The sequence below is a fragment of the Vanessa atalanta genome, chromosome 26, assembly GCF_905147765.1.
Source record: "Vanessa atalanta chromosome 26, ilVanAtal1.2, whole genome shotgun sequence".
NCBI lineage: Eukaryota > Metazoa > Arthropoda > Insecta > Lepidoptera > Nymphalidae > Vanessa > Vanessa atalanta.
Window position 1 is genome coordinate 633,793 of NC_061896.1, and position 24,438 is coordinate 658,230.

Consider the following 24,438-nt stretch of genomic DNA (forward strand, 5'->3'; position numbering starts at 1 on the left):
GATTATGGGCTCATCTTTATGTTTTAGCTTCAGGATACGAAGGTGTTCTAATATTGTCGAGTGAAACCGTTCAATGTTACCATTATCGTTAGGAGAGTGAGCTAAAATTTTATGATGGTTGATTTTGTGTAATCGTGTAAATTCTGAAAATAATTGATTAGTAAATTCTGTTCCGTTATCGGTAACTATATTTATAGGTACTCCATGATGGGTACAAAACTTTAATAAAGCTTGTAAAATGCTTATGGCTGTTCCATCACGTAAATGGTACGCTTGACCATATTTGGTAAAAACGTCTACGAAGGTTATATATTTTTCATTATGTACAGTGAATAAGTCTATGTGCATAATTTCAAAAGGTTTACTAGCTGGGGGTACTACGTTGAATTGAGGTCTGATTGGATTCCTATCATATTTAGCTTGTCCGCATATTGTGCATTCATTTATGAATTTTGAAATATGTTGCTTCATATTCGGCCAATAGTATTTTCGAGATAAGGCAAGGTAGCATTCATTTACTCCACGATGGTTTGTCTTTCCATTATGATAATGAGAAATTATCTCCTGTTGTCGTAAATATTCTTTTATATTTTCAATTTCAAATTTCGTCAAAACGAGGTTCATCGATGAACTTTTAAACTTTTCTTGAATTATAGGAATTATAGAATACATTCCGAGAGGTGGATTTATAAGTATACCGGTTTTAATTTTAGGATTAACGAATTCTTTTATGGCGTTAACTACTTCTTCTTCTAAGTTGGATTCTAATAATTGTATGGAGGTTCGCGTGTGGTTATCGAATGGTTTCGTCACTGTTGGTTTTCGTTTAACGTCATTAACTATTGTAAAACATATTTGCCTACTAAATCTGTTAAGAGGGTCGTCTGTAATGGGTATATTTAATATAGGATTTTCTTTATCAGAATGTACAGTATCGGTCGAGGAGTTTGAAGGTGGTGGTGCATGTTCAGGGAAATTTTGTATTATTTCAGAAGGATTTACTATTAGAGATGCATTTTCAGATGGATTTTGTTCTGGAGGTACATTGTCAGGGGGATCTCTCACATCAGAGGATATAAAATCGGAGGGGTTACCTAGTAAGGAATTCAGTTCATCAATTTCGTCTATTAAAGTCTTGGTTTCTCCAGTATGTATTTCAATTCGTGAGAGTGCGTCAGCGTTACTATTCATTTTTCCTTTTTTATATATCACTGTAAAGTCATATTCACTTAGTTTTAGTCGCCATCGTGTGAGACGAGAATTTGGTTCTTTCAAATTCATCATCCACTGTAGAGGTTTGTGATCTGTCAGTATTTTGAATTTTCGTCCGAATAAATATGGTCTGAAGTATTTGGTCGCCCAAACTATAGCGAGAAGTTCCTTTTCGATGGTGCTATAATTAATTTCACTGTCATTCAATGTTCGGGATGCATAGCATACAGGTCTGTCAGCTCCTACTGGTCCTTGGGATAGTATGGCTCCAATGGCTAAGTTAGAAGCGTCAGTCGTCAAATTAAACTCTTTGGTAAAATCGGGGTATTGTAAAATAGGGTCGTTTGTTAACAAAGTTTTACATTTTTCAAAGCTATTAATATATTCAGGGTCAAAAGAAATCTTTTTACCTTTTTTCAAACATTGTGTTAGGGGTTTAGTAATTCGGGCAAAGTCGGGGATAAATTTCCGGTAGTAACCTAAGAGTCCTAAAAACTGTTTTATTTCTTTAGCTGTTTTTGGAATGGGATATTTCTTAATAGCTGCGATTTTATCGGGATTAGGCTTTATACCATCCTTACTTATGATATGTCCAAGGTAAGCTGTTTCGAGTTTGAGGAACTCTGATTTATTCATTTGAATTTTAAAATTCGATTCCCTGAGTCTTTGAAATACTTTTTCTAAATTATTCATATGTTCCTGTAATGACGTGCTAAAGATTATGATATCATCTAAGTATACGAGACATATTTCGTTTTGTAAACCTCGTAAAACGTTATCCATAACGCGTTGGAAAGTAGAGGGGGCGTTCTTCAGTCCCATGGGCATACGAAGAAACTCAAAATGTCCATGCTCTACATTAAAAGCTGTTTTCGAAATGTCCTGAGGGTCCATCTCTACCTGATAAAACCCACTTGCTAAGTCAAGAGTAGTGAAATAATTACATTTACCTAATTTGTCAAGGACGTCATTGATATTTGGAATAGGGTATTTGTCTTCTATAGTTTTTTCATTTAATTTACGATAATCTATTACGAGTCGCCATTTTTGTTTACCAGAACAGTCATTCTTTTTCGGTACCACCCAGATTGGTGAGCTCCAAGCAGAGTCAGATGGTCTAATTATTCCTTGATCTAACATTTTAGTTATTTGGTCCCTAACTTCCTGCCTATGTATAAATGGATAGCGGTAGTTTTTCGAATGCACGGGTATTTCGTCAATGGTTCTAATTCTGTGTTTAATTTTGTTAGTAAATGTTAACGGTTCGCCTTCGATGTAAAAAACGTCTGCATATTTAGAACAAAGAGCTATTAGATTACTTTTTTCTTCGTAATTTAAATGATCCGTTCTCAAGCGTGATAGTACTTCTTGTCGGCGTGTCGTATGTCGGGTGCATGTGTACTCAATATTAAACAACTCAGCACTCGCCGGCCGGTCTAAAGATAATATAATGTCGTTAGGTGTTGGGTTCTCTACCTCTAAATAACCACGGCTATTATTTACTGTGGTAAGACATTCATGGATAATACAATTGCAAATTAATTGCTCTTTAACAAAAACTTCTCCATCCGGGGAGTTAATAGGAATGCGAATTAATTTTGAAGTTCCGGCTGGGATAATGTCCTCGTATAGATTAACATTGCGAGAGTTATACATACTAATTGGATTTGAAGAAGAGCGAGTAATTAAGTATCCATTTTTTAAGTCAATTTTAGCCTCCCATTTCGTTAACAAGTCTAGTCCTATCAGTCCGTCGAAATAGTCATGGAATTTATAAATGAATAATTTAATGTCTTGAGGATCCCTAAATTCGTCAAAGCACGGTAATGTAATAGAATACTCATTCCTACTTGTCGTATACACATTAGTCACTTCAAATGGATCGTAGTTTAATGGAAAATTTGAAAAATACTTTTCTACAGCGTGAGGGCTAATGAAAGATTGGTTTGCACCGGTATCTATTAAAAGTTTAAGCGGAGGGTTTTTAATTTGAATATACGGTAATTGTCTTTGCGTCTGTAAGTTTAATTCTATTTTGGTTTGGGTGATTTCTGATCTGAATGAAAATCCTGATCGGTACAGATAGCTTCTGACTGTGGTTCGGCTTCATTTAATAAACGGTCATTATTCGTATCGTAATAAGCAATAGCATTATCGTAATAGTCGGGTCTGTAATTAGTATTGTAGTAGTCTTCAGGTTCATTGTAGTAATTATATTCCTGTTCATAGTAGTAATCCGGGTAATTGTAATATATATTATCATACGGCAAACATTCGTTCATATTCATTTCGCGAGATTTTAGGTAATTTGTAGGTGGTGGGTTACCCGATTTACGCCAGTCATGTCCAGTCATTAGGGTATGAGGTAAAGGTCTGGTATTAAAACTCTGGATTCCACTCATAGGCTTTGGCATTGAATTTTGAGGGGAATTATTCCTAGGTGACAAACGAAAAACATTACTGCGTGAATTATAATTAGGCGGTGGTGCACTAAACATCTGTTGCGTTTTTGTATGCATATTATACGGAGGTTGATTTCGATTAAAATTAAATTTAAAAGGCTGTGGTTGTTGTATAGGACGTTGTCCTACAGGCGCTGGCCAATTAAATATCGGTGGTTGAAAGTTTTGAGGACGAGATTGTGAGAATGGAATGGGTTGCATTTTAGGGGTCGACTGCTGTTTTAGTCCGTCTGTACGTTGTTGTAAATATGTAACATTTAATTCCTCCTGAACATATTCAAGAGCTTTTTCTATGGTCTCGGGTCGCATACACCGAATTCGTGAACCCAAAGGTTCTTTTAAGCCGCGAACAAATGCCTGCATAGTAACTTTTCTGTAAAGATCGCGTTTGGCGTCGATCGTAGTCGGTAAAGTCTCGTGAAGTGTAACGTATGTCATTATCGTACTGAATAGCGTTTGGCAATGGCTATAAAATTCCTGAGGTGTCTTATTTCCTTGTACGGCTAACGAGAGGTCGTTGTATAAAGCTGTTTCGTCCCGTTGGTCAGAAAAATTATTAATTAGTGAAGTTCTGATACCAAGCCAACTATCTGGTATGCCATTAGAATTAATAGTAGCGGCGGCAGTACCCGTAATTTTATTTAATATCCCGTTTAATAGACACAAGTTAGATAATTCGCAACCAGGCGCGGTGTTTAAATATTGCGTTACAATTTGGTCACAAATATTAATAAATCTCGTAAGTACATTAGGGTTTCCGTCAAAGTCGGGCACAATCCTAAGAATTTTATAAATGGTGTCCGGATCTTGAGACATATTAGGATTCGTATTATCTAAACCTATTAACTTAGAATTAAATTTTAAATTTAAATTTCTGTTACAATCTAAACTACGACGTCGGGCCTGCTGCGATGCAGATTCCCGATATCTATGAACTCTAGGGTGATAAATTTTGGATTGGAAATACAACTAGGATAAGAGCAACACGAGAAAAGTTCAAATGTACTCACATATACTTCATTTCTGGTTTCTCCTCGTGAATCGAAGTCTGGATTCGCCTTCCGGTTCTGCAGCTGGTCCGTAGATTCTGGATACTAGTGATGACCTAACTGTCCCTATCTAGTATCCTACCGACTGCGCCAGTTACGTTAGCTACAGTCGAAAGGTCGAAAAAAAACCAAAAACTAATTTAAACTTATTTAATTAAAAGAAATTACAATAAAACTTATTTCCTAATTAGCATGTCTAACCTACTCGATGTAAGTAATTGGAATGAATAAAAATAATATTTAAATTATAAAATCACATTTGCAATGTTACACTTAGTTTGGTTCTCACGATGAAGGAATCGCTGCATCATCAGTCCTCTTGATGTGTGTGTACGTAACTAGTTCGTCAATATTATTCATTTATAAAATTCATATTTTTCTTTTACAGTTCCACCAAACAAGATCGCCATAACGGGTATAAAGGATCACGCAACACAAGGCACTTTGCTTACTCTGATGTGCAAGGTGTCCGGAGCACGTCCGGCTGCGAGCATCGAATGGTTCAACGGCACGCAAAAGCTCACTCCAGATAACCGTAACATACAGGTAAGCTCTGAATCGCGTAGATATATATTGTCATTACTTATATAAGTTTTTCTTAGGATACGTACGAAATTTGAACATGCCAGACATTGAGAGTGTCAGGTTCGAACTCTTTCGCGATACCATACGACAGTTGCTCCTTTAAGACGTTCACATTCTGAGCTCTATCATAAGCCATTTTCAAGAGTGTCACAATTCTCGGCCCGTCGCGTTACACACTCAAAGTCAACAGGACTTACTTGGTAAGACCTTTTGACACACTTTTTTTATGTCAGAGGTGGCAAACGAGCAGGAGGCTCACCTGATGGAAAGTGACTACCACCGCCCATGGACATCTGCAACACAGGGGGGCTTGCAGGTGCGTTGTCGGCCTTTCAGGAAGGAGTACGCTCTCTTCTTGAAGGTTCCCAAGTCGTATAGGTTCGGAAAAACGGCGGTTTTTCCAACTTAAGACTACGACGACCTTAAGAAGTGGAGGATCCATAAACGTAAACCAATCTGGAAAACCCATAAATTCCTGTAGTAACATTACTTCTATTGGCATTTACATCATTTCTGCTCTCGACTCCCTTGTGTGCGTGTCGTGTACAGCTTATACTACTGTGTGGCTTCGTGTGTGAGTATCTGTATGTTTATTTTATTACTTACATTCTATGTTTTTATGTATTTTACACCATTTTTTCACTATAAATTATTACCATAACCGATGCGCCCTTTCATTTGCTGGACATCCCGTGACGTCGCCTACGTACGTCTTTTCCAATCGAATTAGGAACAAAGATAATAAAACCTTACACTTACGTATTTACTAATATTGTACACTACTAAGAGTTTATGATTAATATATATTTATTTATAATACAATACTATTACACTTAACTATTCATATTAACTTTAATTTTACTTCCAGATTTCTCATAACAGTTTCGTGGACGTTCAAAACGCCATTTTTTCGCAAATCCATAGTGAATATCATAGATTAATCAAGCCCTCGACCAATGATATCGCGTCAATTTCCTGTCAAATGTTGTTTATTTGACTTTTCTCCGCTTATGGTTGGAATGGAGTTTACACTCTTTATAAGTTTATAATAGAATCGGTATTTTAAGTAAAATATATATTTAATTATTATTTAAATCGAAACTTGGCATTGTAACAAGTATTACCACATTTTAAGGGCGACATTAATTTCATTTGCATTTGGGTAACTGGGTCATTATTATTTCCCTGATCAAACAAATTGTACGATATAAAGGACTGTGTTTAAAGTCAACCCGAGTTCTCTTAAAATAACAATTTTAAGTTTAATTACTGACTAATTAATAACGGGACGAAGTTTTGAACAAATCGACAACCATTTCAAGGTACGTTGGATTAAACGCTTACTACACTAACCTTTTTAAACGCGCGTTTTATTGCTATAGTAATGTTTTGACAGGAACAGTCATTTAGAGTTACAGTAGGGCTTGTAAATATTATTTCATTACTGGTCAATACTCTTGACTTCTGTTTATGAAGGTAAATATCATATTGCTTTCAAAATCCGACCCACACAGGTTTCCTTACGTCGTTTTTGTTTACATCTGTGCAATGATGACACACAAATTAACAATTTGATGCTTGTCTGGGTTTGAACTGACTATCCTTCTCCCTACAATACATTACCAAACAAAATATGTGGGTTTATATAAAACATAAAATACAGTACCGTCACGGGACTGATGAAAGAATGATTAATAAATATGGAGCCAAATAAATAAAGTAAAGTTCACGGGCATCAAAGGCACGCGCACACAAGTATAGAGCGTCATATAACAATGCGTTCAGGGTGCTGATTGGGCTGCCGCGATTCTGTAGTGCATGCGGGATGAGCGCAACCCTAGTGCGTAAAGTCAGTGGCAGTACCAACAGCATACTAAGCATGGTCGCCAGCAGACTTGACCGCTTCTATATCGATCACTGTTTATAATCTCTAATTTCTTTTTTAGTATTGTCTATTGCACTAACACTAGTACAAGATAATTGTTATTAACAAGATTTACATATAATCTGAAATAAATTATTTATTATCCTGGCTTGCCGTGACGGTATGAGAGTCGGTCGTACCCCTAATAAACGTTTCACAAAAAACGCAATTTGAAATCACCAGTGAGTGAACATTACATCTTAAATGGCGAAACTTTTCTAAAATTAAGACAAACGCATTTGAAATAATTAAATTAGGGTCCCGCCAGCCCCTTCGTGGAACACCCGAGCTCGCGGAACCGTGTCATCTAATTCGGATTGATTAATTAATGAATCACTTAAATACTTTATTTTGCAATGAAATTATTTCATTTGAAAGTCTAAAATTATAGAGTTTCATGTGATGTATTATGAAAATAATTTACATAATCAGTGTCTATATGTTACATACTGATATTACTAAGAGATGAGATGGCCCAGTGGTTAGAACACGTGCATCTTAACCGATGATTGCGGGCTCAAACCTAGGCTTGTACCACTGAACGTGGCTTGTACCTTCCACCAACCCGCATTGTAGCAGCTCAAAAACTTCTCCTCAAAGGGAGAGGAGGCCTTAGCGCAGCCGTGGAAAATTTGCAGGCTGTAACTGTAGTATTACTAGTTTTCGTTGCTAAATCCATTTTTGAGGGGGGGAGGTGTTAGATACGATACTGTCTGTACTGTATTGGTGGACAACGTGTTAGCAAAATTATACGATAATCGGGTGAATAGTTAAGACCCCCAAGGAGTAATAAACACATAAACAAACTCACTTTCGCATTTATAAATATTAGATGTCCTTTATTTGCGGTATTATTCCGTAAAACTCACATCGTTTTTCACTCATGGAATGTTAATAATCTACTTACACCTATCAGTGACGTAGCTAGGTAGGCAAGGGCCCCGGTGCATAGAAAAAGAATCGGGCCCTTACCCTCTCTTTCCACCCCCCTTTAACTTATCAAAATTATTATATTATATAAGCCTTCAAAATGCGCCTGAACTTTTTGTTTGGTCACATACTTGTACACTATGATATGTCCTGCGTTGTTAGCTGGCTCCCTTGAGATCCCTTGAACCTTTTAAATGTTTCGAATATTAAAATCAATGTCGCATACAAATTTCTGAAATGTATTGCGGTGAGTATCGAGTTTTTGAACTTTACGCTGCGTATTGAAACTCGAAATGTATGTGATTTCATTCAGGTCAAAATTGAACACTATATTTTTTTTTAAATCGCTGTCAAAACTTTTATCGCCGCGTTTACCCAGCAGATATTACATAACACATTTTATCTACCAAGATAAAATTGTTAACAGTTTGAAAAATTCAGTTTTCTACTTTCATTTATATTATTAAGGCAAATAAATTAAAAGTAAAAAAAACTTCTACTGTTAAGTTGTAACGTCATATCACATTTGACATATTTAACACAATTTATAAGATATAAAAGTTTATCGCGAGATTTATGTACTTGGTTTGAAAATTTCTATAGATAAAATTATTTACATCAAATTATTTAATTTACTTGTTTATCTACACGAGTAAATCTAACTTTAATTATAAGTAACGTCACATTATTTTTCGAGTTATGTTAGTTAATATGATATTGTAGGAGTGCATTAAAAATAATTTGTCCGCCATCTTGGGTATGCCACCATGTTGGATTTAGAATGACGTCACACAGTTGACCGTGCATTGACATCATAACTAAACGTGTATACAAAATTTCAGCTCCATCGTTAAAGGTATCTGCTTCTAAATCGAGTTGCAAGATTTCACGCGCACATACTTACATTGCAAGACAAATAAATGCTTTTAAAATGTCTCATGTTTTAGATTCAACAAATAAATTACATTTTCATTTTTAAAATAAAATTATTATTAGCCATTTTAAATTCTTTACTTTCATTGATCTCGCTGGAAAAACCTACCTACGAGTTTCTTAGACATATACTCCATTATCCATTTATATGATATTAGCTGTGCCCGCGACTTTGTGCGCGTTTGAAATTAACAAAAACAATATTGGCTGCGCGCGCTACTAGATAATTCAGTGTGACTTTATCATTATTTTATATATAATTCTAAAATAAAACTAACCTAAGTACCTACTTCCGCTACCTGCTAGTGAAAGTCCCGTCAAAATCGGGCCCAGCCGTTCAAGAGATTAGCCGGACCAAACAGACAGACAGACAAAAATTGAAAAAAAAATGTTATTTTCGTATATGTACCGTGTATACATACATATGCATTTAGTAAAAAGCGGTTATTTTAATATTACAAACAGATACTCCAATTTTATTATATGTGTAGACAAGAGCTTACCTGCATAGTAGTTCAATTTAAAAAAAAGTACAGCAAACACTATTACAACAATTTTACGAATTGTACTTACAGCCATATCTGGACTACGGCTTAAAATTAAAAATGAAAATCGGTATTAACTGGTCACTTCTTTTCGTTTCTTTAATTCAAAAATGGAATCGAAACAACATATTAACAGCCAGTTGTATATAAAACGCTATACATCTTAATATAAAGCCAAATGGCTTGGCCGGAACGAATATTACGCGGTCCAAGCACGCCACCCACCTGCAACTGGCGACAAGGAACAAGAAATGTATGGAGATGTTCTCACGATATTTTTTATAATATATTTATATATAATTGCATTAATTTTAATGTCAGTAATTATACCTCTGTACTGGCAAAGTCCTCATTTCCTCTTGAGGAGAATGTTTGGTTTGTAGATAAATATATATATAATAAGGCATATCAATTTTAACCATTACTAATGAACCTAATATTTGTTTTTCATTGTATATTTACAAGTTCTAGACACTGGGCTGTCTCTTTTCCTTTATGAATTATGTGATATTTAAGTAGACATTTCGATATTCAAATTATATGTCCCAATGTTTGTCCAAATTTTCTATATTCAAAAACTATTCTCCAACGTTTGTCAAATTGGTCATATTTACGTTTGTCTTCCGATACAGCATATATATATAACATAATTTTATCATTAAAAAAATATATATTTATTGGACAAACGACAAGATAAGATTATTATTATACAATTTTAAGACGTCTCCATTCTTCTCATTATTCCAACCCCACCGGCCGTCGCCAATAAGTCAAATTCAATAACTTCCACAAATGAAACGTCACACTTCGTTTCTCACCGAACGGGGTTTTTACTTGGAAGCTATTTATCTGAATTTAATCAAAATTGATTAAAACCATTTTAATCAATATTGTGAGCTCAATATTGAGATTGTCTTTATCCATTTAATAGCGACACTTCGTACGGTTAAAATTCATAAAATATTATCCCTATTTCACCCCCCTTAAAGTTGAAATTTCCAATAAATATTTTTCAGTGAGTGTCTACGTCGCGAAAGGAGTAACTATGCTAAATTTCAAGTCAATCGGACATATAGTTTCAAAGAACTCATGTTTTTTTTTTTTTTATATATGTAGGCGGACAGGCAAATGATGGTAAGTGGTCGACACCGCCCAGACAATTTCGATGTAATAAATGAACTCCTTACTTCGCCAATGCGTCACCTTGGGAACTAAGATGTTATGCCCTTTTGCCTGTAGTTATACAGGCTCACAAACTGAAACACAACAAAGCTGAGTTCTGCTGTTTTTACAGTTACAGTTTACAGACTACATTGGTACTGTAAGAATATGCCTTACATCAATGCAGCACAAACCTTGGGAGCCAGGATTTTATGTCTCTTAATAATTTGATGATAATGGCTTGGTGGTAGGGCTTTGTTCAAGGCCGTCTGGGTAGGTTCATCACCCACTCATCAGATATTCTACCGCCAAACAGCAGTACTCAGTATTCTACCCCCAAACAGCAGTAACCAGTTGTATTCTGGTTTGCAGGATGAGTAAACCAGTAAAACTACAGTTAACGTTATATCTTAGTTCCTAAGGTTGGTGGCGCATTGGCGATAAAAGAAATGCTTAATATTTCTTACAGCGCCATTGTCTATGGGCGATGGTGACCACTTACATCATCAGGTGGCCCATTTGCTCGTGCGCCAACGTAGGACAAATGGCCAGTACCTACGATTCTGTGTAGAAGAACTTGCACAAGTCCGACCACAGAGTAAAAACTAATATATTTGTGGTATCTACAAATCAACTATAGCTTTTTTTAAAGTTTTTTATTGTATTAGTTTCTTGGTGAATATTTTTTGGAACGAAGTTCTTTTACGCGTAGAACTGGAACTGAACTGTGAACTGGAAGAAATCTTCATTTAAGAAAAAAGCGTTATACCATCTCTAGGCGACTTTACACTGACTGTTTCTTATATAACAATATTTTAACATTTCGTTATATTGTTTTAATTCACATGGTATTTTAGATAACAATTGTATTTCTTATCATTTAATTATTCTCAAACGTTGTTGATTTATTTCATTGTGTCTATTATTTAAAACATGATTTATAGGGAAAGGAACTTCATTCCAACGGCGTCCCGGCGTTAAGTTGATAAATGTTTTTTTTTCAGGCAAAATCACAATCGAAATTTTTAAATTTCGAATGACTATGTAAATTTTTTATTATACTTTAATTATACTCTAAATCTTTGTATATTTTATTGACTCTAAGCCTACTCACTTTTATTTATTAGCTTTTACATATCAGCATAATCTAATTAAGTATTATTTTAACTTAGATACCAAGTCAGTAAATTTAAACATCGTGGAAGAGATAATAAATAAAGCCAATTATACTCAATACTTGATAACAAAGCTTGGATTTATTTTTCTTTATGTTTGCTTTAATATTCTAATATAGCAAATATACGAAAGTCCTTTCCAACGAAATATAAGGTTATACATAAATACACAACTGATCATCACAAGCATACACTTCCCACGCCCCCCTCCCTTTTCACAAGCGAATGAAGTCGCAGTCAAAACACTATTTGTATATCTTATAAGTTAATAATACCAAACTGAGTTCTATAAATATCAATAAAGATTTTTTCTTAAAGTTTAATCTTCGTTTATTGAGTTATTACATAATCAAGGCGCAAACAGTTTAATTAAAAATATATCCCTTAAGCGGAACCCTCTACCCTTTACTGTCAACTTTAAATATGAATTTCTTTAAGCAAAAACTTTAGGTCCTTAAATAAAATTTAGCTAATTTAAGTGGACATAACAGGTTGGTTAACAAGAGACGACAGGATCAAATCCAAACAAGCAGCTTAAAGTTAGTAAAAATCTTTTACTAGGGCTTTGTGCGAGTCTGGGTAGATAGCACTCAGTCATCAGATATTTGGCCACCATTCAAAGGTGAGTGGGCCAGTGTAACTACAGGTGCAAAAGACACAATATATTAGTTCCCAAAGCTAGTGGCTTATCACTAAAGAAGAAAAGCTTCATGATCGTTGAGAGCTTGAATATCTATGATATTCATTATGGATTTAAGAAAAAATGAAGTTTTGAACGTTGACGAAACTGTTATCGGAACTTTGGAAGTAAAATTAAACGACATAAGTAATTAAGTGGAATACTGTTGTATTATAAATAAAGATATACTTTTCAAGAATTGTTAGTGGTGCACAAATAGCTGAGCTAATGAAAAATCGCACGGAATACGTAAATCTAATGTTTGTTTTCTTCAATTGGAATAATGTATAGGGATGTATCTTATATTCACTAATTAAGTTGCATGACCCGAGATGGCCCAGTGGTTAGAACGCGTGCATCTTAACCGATGATTTCGAATTCAAACCTAGGCAAGCACCACAGATTCTGCATGTGCTTAATTAGTGTTTATAATACAGTGTTCTCGGCGGCGAAGGAAAACATCGTGAGAAAACCGCATCTTTCTAATTTCAACGAAATTCTGCCACATGTGTATTCCACCATTGGAGCAGCGTGGTGGAATATGCTTCAAACCTTCTCCTCAAAGGGAGAGGAAATTACAGGCTGCTAATGTTAAATTGCATACGGTTATGGCTTGCTTATTATAAAACATTTGAGTCTCGTCCATTATGACACACATTACCGAGTCGCGTAACAAAGATAGCAAAATAGTTTTCTTTATAAACTTCTTTGTGATTATTTTAATCGAGGACATCTCTGTAAATGTGGCTCGTTACTCATTCTCTCATTTACTTCAAGCTGCGCAACTTAATGTGCAGGCGCGTGTCATAGGATCTAGCGATAAATAAACAAACTAGGTAGAGCTTTGTGCAAACACATCTGGGTAGGTACCATCCACTAAACAGATTATCACAGTACTCAATATTGTTATGTTCCGGTTTTAATGGTGAGTGAGCCAGCGTAACAGGCACAATGGATATAACATAATAAATAATAATAAATAAATATTGGACAACATCACATACATTACTCTGATCCCAATGTAAGTAGCTAAAGCACTTGTGTTATGGAAATCAGAAGTAACGACGGTACCACAAACACCCAGACCCAAGGCAACATAGAAAATTAATGATTTTTTCTACATCGACTCGGCCGGGAATCGAACCCGGGACCTCGGAGTGGCGTACCCATGAAAACCGGTGTACACACTACTCGACCACGGAGGTCGTCACATACTAGTTCCCAAGGTTAGTGGAGCATTGGCGATGTGAATATTGATGAATATTTAGTGACTTACCATCAGGTGGTTGCCCTTATCAATTAAATAGATCACATTGATACAATCAAGGACAATCATGTATAAGAGAAAGTGGTAAAGATAAATTACAACATCAATTTTCCTTAAATAGTAAATTTCAATCTTATGGTAATCTTTACTAATATGATAAATTCGAAATTCACTCTATCTGCCAGTCTGTCTGTTGCTTTTCCACAGCGAAACTACTTAACCGAAATTTGAAATACATAAAAGGACATCTTTTATGCCTGCCTATGCCTGCGCGACCAACGTTTTAAACACGAGCGTAGCTGTAAGTAAACATAAGATAAATTCTACAAATGTTTTTCAAAATTTAGACTGAAATACAAGACTTTGAGTTAAGACGATTTTTAGATGTGAGATTTCAATTGACGTACTCGATACCGACTGGCATACCGTGATGGCAAACGGCTTGATGTTGGTATGACGTCATACCTCTACATATTCTGCCTTGTTGCTATACAATATATAAATTTATGTCATATTATCATATTCATTTATTACTATTATTTTAATAACTATCTTTAAAAATGAAACCTTATTCCACTGTTTTAATGAATTATTATTGTAAATGTTTGTGTAAATTGTACACATAATAAATAATGAATGTATGTTTTTTATCTTTAATAACGATCTATTATCAAGACTATGACGTATCAAATTCAGCCAATGATAAAATAGAATATCTAATAACGCTACCTCACATCGCTTGCGCCAGAAATATAACGGTTTTTTTTGTGTGAGATCCGGGAAAATTGCCCGATTCCAGTTTTTGTTGTAGACGTTCCACTAACCGTACTTTATTACAGATACTCAAAAATAACGACTTTATTTGAACCATCACATAGACGACGTTTTATTCCAAAAGAAATATACTTTAAACACATAGCCGTTGAATCTTTATTATTTAAGATAAATTCCATTTAAATTTTCCACGTTTTCAGAATGTAGATTATATAAATAGATTAGATGTATAATTTAATAACATAGTTATGTTAATAAAAACAATGAAATGGTTTATCTTAAATTTATACCATTAAACAGAAATACGGAGCCTGTATTGATCCTCTACATAGCACGTTTAGAACTAACTCCACTACGCGGCTCAAATACAGTTTAGTGGATACTTTTGAATCGTCATTTAACAAACTATTTATAGTAAAGCTACCACCGGTTCGGAATGTAGATTCTATCAAGAAGAACCGGTAAGAAACTCAGTAGTTACTCTTTTTTTTATTATAAATACAAATTAAGAATTTAACCCACAATCATTAGACTAGTCATACTATAGTTAAAAACAATACTCTAAATGTTATATTCTGGTTTGTGAAGTGAGCGAGTTAATCACAGAGACAGGGATACATAAATATTTACTAAATCGTTATAGTTGGTTATAAGATATAGTTTATAGGTCTTGCAGTATCAATGTTTAAGAGTTATTTTATTGTTAACCTACTGAAAATATATTCAAATGCTATAGTTTTTTCTCGCTCCTACAATATTTTAATATCAAGTTTCAATACATTCGGCATTGCTGTCTCTCTCTAGGAATTGACATTACATTAACAGCCTGTAAATTTCCCACTGCTGGGCTAAGGCCTCCTCTCCTTTTGAGGAAGGAAGGAGGAAGGCTTGGAGCATATTGCACGCTGCTCCAATGCGGATTGGTGGAATACACATGTGACAGAATTTAGTTGAAATTAGACATATGCAGTTTACCTCACGGTGTATTCCTTCACCGCCAAGCACGAGATGTATTATAAACACAAATTAAGCACATGAAAATTCAGTGGTGCTTGCCTGGGTTTGAACCCGAATGAAATCATCGGTTAAGATGCACGCGTAGGAGTAGCTTGTCAAAAACATTCTATTATCAAAACATCACTAATTAGCATATTTTTATGGCTATACAGATAAATCGATAATAAATGTAATCAGATAAATAAGTATTACTTTAGCAAGTAAATATAGAAAGTCTTTTCAATATGAGAACATTAATCTAACATGTCTTGGTGTCTTTAATTAACCATCCCTTTGCACAGGAAATTAAATTTTCCAACCCGTTATATATATATTACTGGAAGCGCTCTCTCGGAACGTTTGTAAATATATAACTAATATTTTTTATATATTATGTTCATGATTAGTTTTAATTAAATATATTTATATCGAAATTAAACGAATATAAAAATGAACGGATATAATATATATGTTACTGTAAAAGCTCGAATTAAGGTAAATCTTAAGATTTTCCAGTAAAACCTAAGATTACAGAACTTAACATACAGACCGATAAAGAACTGATTCGAATTTGATGATATTTGGTATGATGCAATTTTGAACCCCAAGGATGGGCTACCATTTTATACCTAAAACCTACGACCGCAACATAGTATAAATTATAAAATATACATTTAAATGTATAAAAGTATGAACCGCTATTTTTATAACGTTTTCGTTACACCGTCAATTTCATGGAATACTTACTGACGACAGTTTTGACAAGGCAAAATAAAAAAAAAATGTCCGAACGTTCGTGTATTTTTATTTTGTCTTAATATACAATGGAATTTCATTGTTTCGTTATTTTCGCAATCAGAACCGCACTCGTGGTTTTGATTGAGAATAATAAAAATATAAATCATAACAAATTGCATTCTTTGTCGAATAAAATTTAAAAAAAAGACTGTATTTTTTGGCGCGAAATTTTTATTATGTGTTAAATGATTGGTTTTTGTTAGTAATTTCAAAATATAAACATAAATACTTACAAGTGATAATTTCATAACATACAAATCCAGATCAGACGTCCTCAATTTTATTGTATTAAAATCTATTTGTCACCCGCGGCTTCGCTCACGCTGTAGGTGATGGTCGTCGTCGTAGAGTTCAATCTTGCATCATACCAAATTCGGTTCAGTTTTAGATATATATAGAATAAAGATATAAAACTAAATATAATATAGAATTTTCTGGAACAATTGTACACATAAAGAAGAATTTAAATAAAGGTTAATTTTTATTTGTCATCGTACAATTAATGAATTTTACGTGTAAACACGAGAGTCAAATCTCTTATCAGCGACAATGAATGCGACATCAATTTTCTCTACATCGCAAACGGTGGTGAATTAGGTTGGTGCAATTTTTCATTCTGTCACCGACGAGTTCTTTGAGATGAACTGATCGACGTGCGCTAATTTACCCCATTCTACCCTAAGGGGAACTTTAGATATAAAAGTTAATATCATATAGCATATATATGATATGAGTAATAGTATATAATAAAACTTTTTATATTTTATTCAAGTAGGCATTATAAGCACGAATCGTGATCGCAATGTAAATTCTATCAAAACCCGGCAATAAACTCTGTAGTTACTCTTATCTAACATTTAAAATACCAAAGGCATGTCAGTGAAATACAATTAAAAAATATAATATATCCCGCCTAGAAGTCAAAATACCTGTGAATAAAATAGTGGACCTAAATCAAAGGTCGTGATTATAAGCTCAGTGAAAGTCCATGTGTTATTTCAAATGTATCTCATGCTCAATGATTAAAGCAACATTGGCAGGAAACCGATATGTGTCAGATAGGTTTTTGCTACGTGTATCATCGTGGCTGGAGAGTAGAGTTTTCGGATGCACTCCAAGTATTCTATTAAGGAAAGGCTTTTTAGTAACAATGGGACATTAACTTACTACTTATATTAATAAATCCCGTGTATTACTTATCAAGAAATACCAGGTGGTATTATTAATAATAGATAATAATAACACATTTTTTACTGATACACCAAGCAGCACAAAACAGTTCCAGTATAAAAATAATGGAATGAGCTGATGGTAAGTAATTACCACTGCACCACCAAGGTCTTTTGTACCTGTAGTTACACTGGCTCAAATCTAAACAAATCAATCCTAAATACTGCTATTTCACGGTAGAACATCTATCACAAAGCGCTACCACAAAGTAGTCTTGTTAGATAAAAATGAAAATCTGCTACGGATACTGTATTAAGTTAGTCTGAAACAGCCTTTATTCTAGAAAATCTAGCAAAACGCGTCCCTCATCATTAATCACTCGGGTTAAAAATTAATTTTCTTTTATAAAAACTTCCATCGAAGCAATCAATTTTCTTCGATAAATTATAATAGACTAATTTTATTAATTACTAAAGATGGTAGAGAAAAAATTTGTTTGTTTATTTACAATTTCAACACTAACCATACATATAAGTAACAGGTGGTTTTTTATGATATCGGTAGGCGGACGAGCAAATGAGCCACCTGATGGTAAGTGGTCACTACCGCCCATAGACAATGGCGTTGTAAGAAATATTAACCATTCCTTACATCAACATAACCTTGGGAACTAAGATGTTACGTCCCTTGTGCCTGTTACACTGGCTCACTCACCCTTCAAACCGGAACACAGCAATACTGATTACACCACGCTAATTTAATAAGTACATTAATCAGGGAAAGGAGCCCACCTGAATTGTAATACCACCATTATAAAATATTTTAACCATAACCTACATCACTAATGTCACCAACCTTGGTAGCTAAGATGTTATGTCCTTAGTTCTTGTAGTTACACTGGCTCACTCACGCCTCAAATCCGAACACAACGATACTAAGTTTTGCTGTTTGATGGTAGAATATAATACGATTAGTGGATAGCGAATACTTACCCAGATGGGATTGCACAAGGCTCTACCAAGTATGTTAAACATTATCAAATATATTTTTTTTAAAAAGATATAATAATAGGCAAATTTGTGTTATGAGTTCATTTTACACAAAAATTAAGTTTTAATTAATATCGAATTGCTACAGCGTAATTCGAAAGAGATATTATAATTATTAATTATAAATGTACATAGAAAAAGATTTTTAGTCAAAATTTTAAGCTCATAAATATGGAAATAAGAAATTTAAATTTAATTTTATCATGATATGAAATGAAATATATTTTGATTCAACGTATATTACCAAAACTATCAAAAGTCAAAACAATACATAAATAACCTAACTCTAAAAATATAACGTTGAAAACAGAAACTGACTTTGACAATAAAAAGAAAACGAAAATTTCAAAGAAAATGTCGAAACACTAACAACAGTAATACAATATAAATACAAAACATTTGTGACTTGAAAATACCTCGAAATGCAGCCTACTATCGTAATCGGATTAAGGCGTAGTGATGTTTTGATATCGATAATATATTATATCGATAAACTATTTATGTATCGAAATTTGTCGGTGTTAGATTAGATTGACGTAAAAATGTTTATGATTGTTGAAATTGTCGGAAAAAAATATGCTGACCAATCAAATATAGAAGTGTGAATAGAAAGATTTAATATATTATACTCATCTTATATATATCTTTTTTCCAACTAGTATATTATAATTGTAAATACCCCAGTATTTACTCGCTTCGACATTTGTTTATTATGCCCAAAGTTTTACCAAATTTTTTTCATCATTAACTAAACATGATATTTTATTCAATTATTTTAAGCCTTGGAGATGCAGTTTTTCTGAAAAATTTAATGATGTGTGTGAGTGTGATTAAATGATAATAATTTTAGTATGTACTTTTTTTAATAAAAATGCAAGCCAAAGTCGAGGATATCTTTTTGAATGCTGATATATTATGTATCCGATGCATTTGATAGAGTATCCAATTATTCGTGGTTATGAAGCTTAGCCGATCAAATACAAAGCCGTACAATATAAACAAACCGTACAACCCGTACAGTATAATACGATGGGAATGATGTATGTGGAAAATGGGATGTAACCGGAATTTGTTATAGGACACGGAAACGTCCACTCATTAAGATGGAGAACACTATTCATTTATAGTAACAAAAAACATTAAATAATAATCATTCGGAAATTGAATAATCCTAATTTTTAACCACCTAAAAAAAAACAGTTCCTGGCCGTGAACTTCTATATACTATATAAACTTCGATAAAACTATCGACAAATTTTATCGACAATCATCCATCCCTATGGAGAACAACAAGAAAAAGTAACAAAAAGTCGGCCAAAGTGAAATTCCAACCAATTAGTTCCTTAAAAGCGTTGAAAAATTCTCAATGGAAAATACTGTAAACGATATTTTCATGCCGTGAACATTTATCTAGATTATTTTAAGAGTATAGTGTTTACTAGAATTGTATTAAACTCAAACAGGTGGTCATTTTAGGGTTCTGTTATCAAATAATTGTGGTTCCCTTCTTCTTCTTTGAGTGCTTCTCTAACTAGCGAAGGTATTGTAGTTAGTGTCGTATATGCCTCCTTATTTATTGCGAATAAACCAGCTAAGTGGTAATCGTAATTACCAATGTTTTCTAGATGGTGAGCAGCCAAGATTATCTTCTACGACCTACGCTCTTTATTACGTAGCCTTTAACCATCAACGATTACAGGACTTCATATATTTCGTGTCTGATGTGAAAATGTGTATCTTTTCTCGTCTGGACACTAGCACTGATGAAGCAGTCTTCATCCAGTAGGCCGAGACTGCTTCCAGTAAGATCATAAGATCGAAATGGCATCAAATAGAATGTGACATCATGGTTTTCCAGAAGCTGATTGTCTTGTTAAATTAATTCTTGATCTTCAGCTGTCATACGTAGACGTAACTATATGTAATTGATTAAATATCTATATTAATGTATATCATCAAATTGATATAAATAAAAATTGGTATGCGTATATTTGTCTTCTATGTCGGTTTGTTCATTAGCCATCGATCTGACTGTAATTTATTTATTTTATTTTATTTATTCATTTTGTCTCAGACATAGTACATATTTTAATTTTAGTGTTACATGGCAACCTTATAATTAATGTTAGTAAAAAAATATATATATAAAAGGAAAAAAAACAAAACAGAAACAAACACATAAACAATAATCGCCATTATTAGACAGCATGTAGCAGTATCCAGTGGCGCAGTATTTCCGAGTCCCAGCGGTCAACCAGTGCACACAGAATGCCGTTAGAGCTAGTTCGTAACCTTTGAAGCGCAGATGCACTCCTCTTGCGAATAATAGTATAAAAGCTATCAACACGCCTCTCAGCAAACATTTCGGAGGCGCTACAGTAGCGCGGCAATCCGAACAGCACTCTGAATGCATTGTTGTACTGAACTCTCAGAGCGCTGTACGCGCGCTGCGTATACTTAAACCAAAGGCTGCAGGTGTAAAAGGATTGGCAATATGCCTTGTACAAGAGAGAGAGCGCACTCTCGCTCCAAGTCGTCGTCATCGCTGAGGTTGTCTGAAACCCAGTGACCCAGATACTTAAACCGTTCTACTCTTCTTAAAGCAGTGCCAACAAGATATAAAGGTGGAACATTAGTATAAACTTTCTAACCGCCTTTAAACACCAGGTGTTCACTTTTTTTCGCGTTGTATCTCAGTCCCTGGGCACCAGCATACCTCTCACATATACTTAATCATTTTCGTAATGAAAATCTGTTAAATTGATCTGTGCTCCCCGGATCTGGACCAAAATAAAAATATATTATTCTTTGTACGTTTAGTCCTTCAATATAATCATTTTATATAGAACCTTATTCTACCCTTGCCGACCCGAAAGGGTTAGTTAGTATAATTATATATGTAAACATAAAGTAATCTCACACAATAGTACAAACGCAGATACAAACAAACATACAATAAATAATGCAAAGATATGACAAGGCTTCAACTTGAAAAAAACCCCGCACATAAAAACTATTGACTTATGAAATAATTCGAGTATTTCAACATATATTAATAATGTCAAATAACAATTTTGCACAAGATCATAAATCAAATAACTTCAAGTGTTAAATGAACTCGTTGCTTCGCGGGATTCATTTAAACGGGAAACCCGTTTACTTCCGAAACGTAATTCTGTTTTAATGAATGTCGGATACTCTATTCTACATTAAATACACTCTAAAAACAAAGAATGTTATTTTTCATAAATGATACGGATCTATACAGAGAACAGTTTTTCAGTCTCTGTGTGTCTTTTTAAAAAAACAAATTGCTTGAATGCTTGAAATGGAAAGTAATCAAAATAATTTGTATTTTTGGTTCGTGTGCAAAACACACTCTTACGTGGAGAAGAGACGAATTGTATTGAATACGCGTTACGCTGCGTGCGTGGAGTAGAGAGCAAAGGTAGAGAGCACCTCTTATGCCGATAAGAGAGTTACGTTACGCGCCAATGGATTTTTCACATCAATAAATAACTCAAATAGGTTTTAGAGGTTCTTTGTGTGCTACAAAGATGTTTAAACATAATATAAATACAATAAGGCCTTGAAACATAGTTTTTTAGCTCAAAATCAATATCTTAATACACAATTAAGTATACTTATACTTCTTGGAATCTAGTAATGTAAGTAACTCTTCCTTATTGATAAATACTCGATAAATATATACGGGGTTATTGGTTATTCGACGTATTTGCGTTAGGAGGTAATAGGGGTGATTATTTGCGATAATTTTAACCCCCATATGCATAATGTAAAAGTGAACCATTTTTGAGTTATCACTTTTTTTTTTTTTTTTCAAAATAAGTCAAAAATGCAACTGAAAAAATTAAAAAAAAAAAAAAATATCAATAAGAATCTATTTTTGTCTCATTTATAAAAAAGAACAAACATTGGTTATTTGTCAATATTAAAACAATAATTATCGGTCCAAATTTAAAAATGCGAGACGAAAAACGATATTATTTCTATCGTATCGTACCTGTATAAAAACTGCTTATTGACCCAATCCGGAGTCTCAAGTCTTATTAGACCAATGAGGTCCTGAGCTACAGATAAATACGTATTGTATAATAAAATTGACCACTGGCTAGATTATAAGGATCTTTTAAATTGGCGATGTACTAGGCTTTTTCTTGAAACAGATTTAAATTTATACCGAATTTTATTTCCAAAATTTTATATTTAATTTATAGAAGCAACGGCTGTTATTTTAATACTAATAAATGTTTATATATATATAAACCTCATAGCTCAATTCCTTACTGCGTTTAGATAAAATTCATACAAAAGATTCCGTAATGAACATTCCGTCATTGATAGTCAATCAGGACTAAAATATATTTATGTATACATTTTAATAGGTTATCCAGTCAGTCCTTCGCTGACGTCAGTAAGTCCCAACCGACGCTAAGATGTTTCACTCAACAAAAGGCTTAGGCACAAAATTATCCTAAGGCCTCTGACTGGCAGTGGAAAATTTTCAGGCGGTTTAACTTTTAACAGATGATTTCTTTCCAAATTAAATGTTACTCTTATCTATAATACTGTTTTCTTTGTTTCATGTTCTGCTGAGCAGCTTAAGGAATTCGAATCGGTAAGTAGTTACTCTTTATATAAACTAGCCTTAAAAATAAAATAACGATTTATTATTTGGATAATATATAATTTATTCTTTATTATAAAGTAAGGGCCCGTAAACGAACTGAGCTATAAAAAAACAAGATTGATTCTGGTCAAAACAAACCGCTTCAATGCGCTTCGGGCAGAATTTGGTCCAAAACATGCAAGTTTCCTGCCGCGAGACCTTCACGGCTTACCAAATAATATATCCTGTATATTAATCAATATAAACACTCATTGTAAATATTTGTATGTTTCAATTACATTACAATGTCCTGATACCACCTGGTACCACCATAAAGCTACCACACAAAAGTCATAAAAACCCATCCTTTTTTAAGGTTCATTAAAGATGACGACCTCCTTGGTCGAGTACGTTACTCCGAGGTCCCGGGTTCGATTCCCGGCCGAGTCGATGTAGAATATGTTCAATAGTTTTCTATGTTGTCTTGGGTCTGGGTGTATGTAGTTGTCACTTCTGATTTTCCATAACACAAGTGCTTTAGCTTAGCACATTGAAATCAGAGTAATGTATGTGATGTTGTCCAATATTTATTTTATTTATTAAAAATACCTTATTTATAATAATCCAGTAATCATTATATCAACAAATACAGTCAGCTACTTACCCCCACAAATTAATTTGAAACTTCCCTCAAACGAGTTAACATTAAAATAATGAAGTAACAACAGAGACACATTACACGCCCACATCCCTTATTGTTTATGCATAACTCATTAATTGTTATCTAAAATGCAAATACTTTGACTAAACTTTGCCATGCTATCGCTGGAAGAGATTAATCTCAATTAAATTCTGAAATTGGTAATGTTTCCATTATACTAATGGTACCCTACATACACATACAAGTGGTACACGTTTACTCGGTGATAGGGCTGTGTGTGCACTCGCCACAGAATCTGCGGCCAAACAACAATACTTTGCAATGTTGTTATGTATCAAGTTTGAAGGGTAAATTAGTGTTACGACAGGCACAAGGACTTAGCATCTTAGATCCAAAGGTTGATGGCGCATTAACGATGTCAGCGATGGTTATTATTTC

General features: G+C 33.9%; 1 protein-coding gene across 3 annotated transcripts in view; it reads left to right on the forward strand.

Annotated features, from left to right (window-relative positions):
* The window catches only part of LOC125074070 (hemicentin-1), a 407,628-nt gene that overhangs the window by 357,815 nt on the left and 25,375 nt on the right, over positions 1–24,438 (forward strand). For all 3 annotated transcript variants that reach the window (XM_047685297.1, XM_047685298.1, XM_047685296.1), the window contains exons 6-7: positions 5,112–5,269; positions 23,331–23,348. In XM_047685297.1, coding sequence (XP_047541253.1) covers positions 5,112–5,269; positions 23,331–23,348 — 176 coding nt within the window. The remainder of the gene's footprint in view (positions 1–5,111; positions 5,270–23,330; positions 23,349–24,438) is intronic.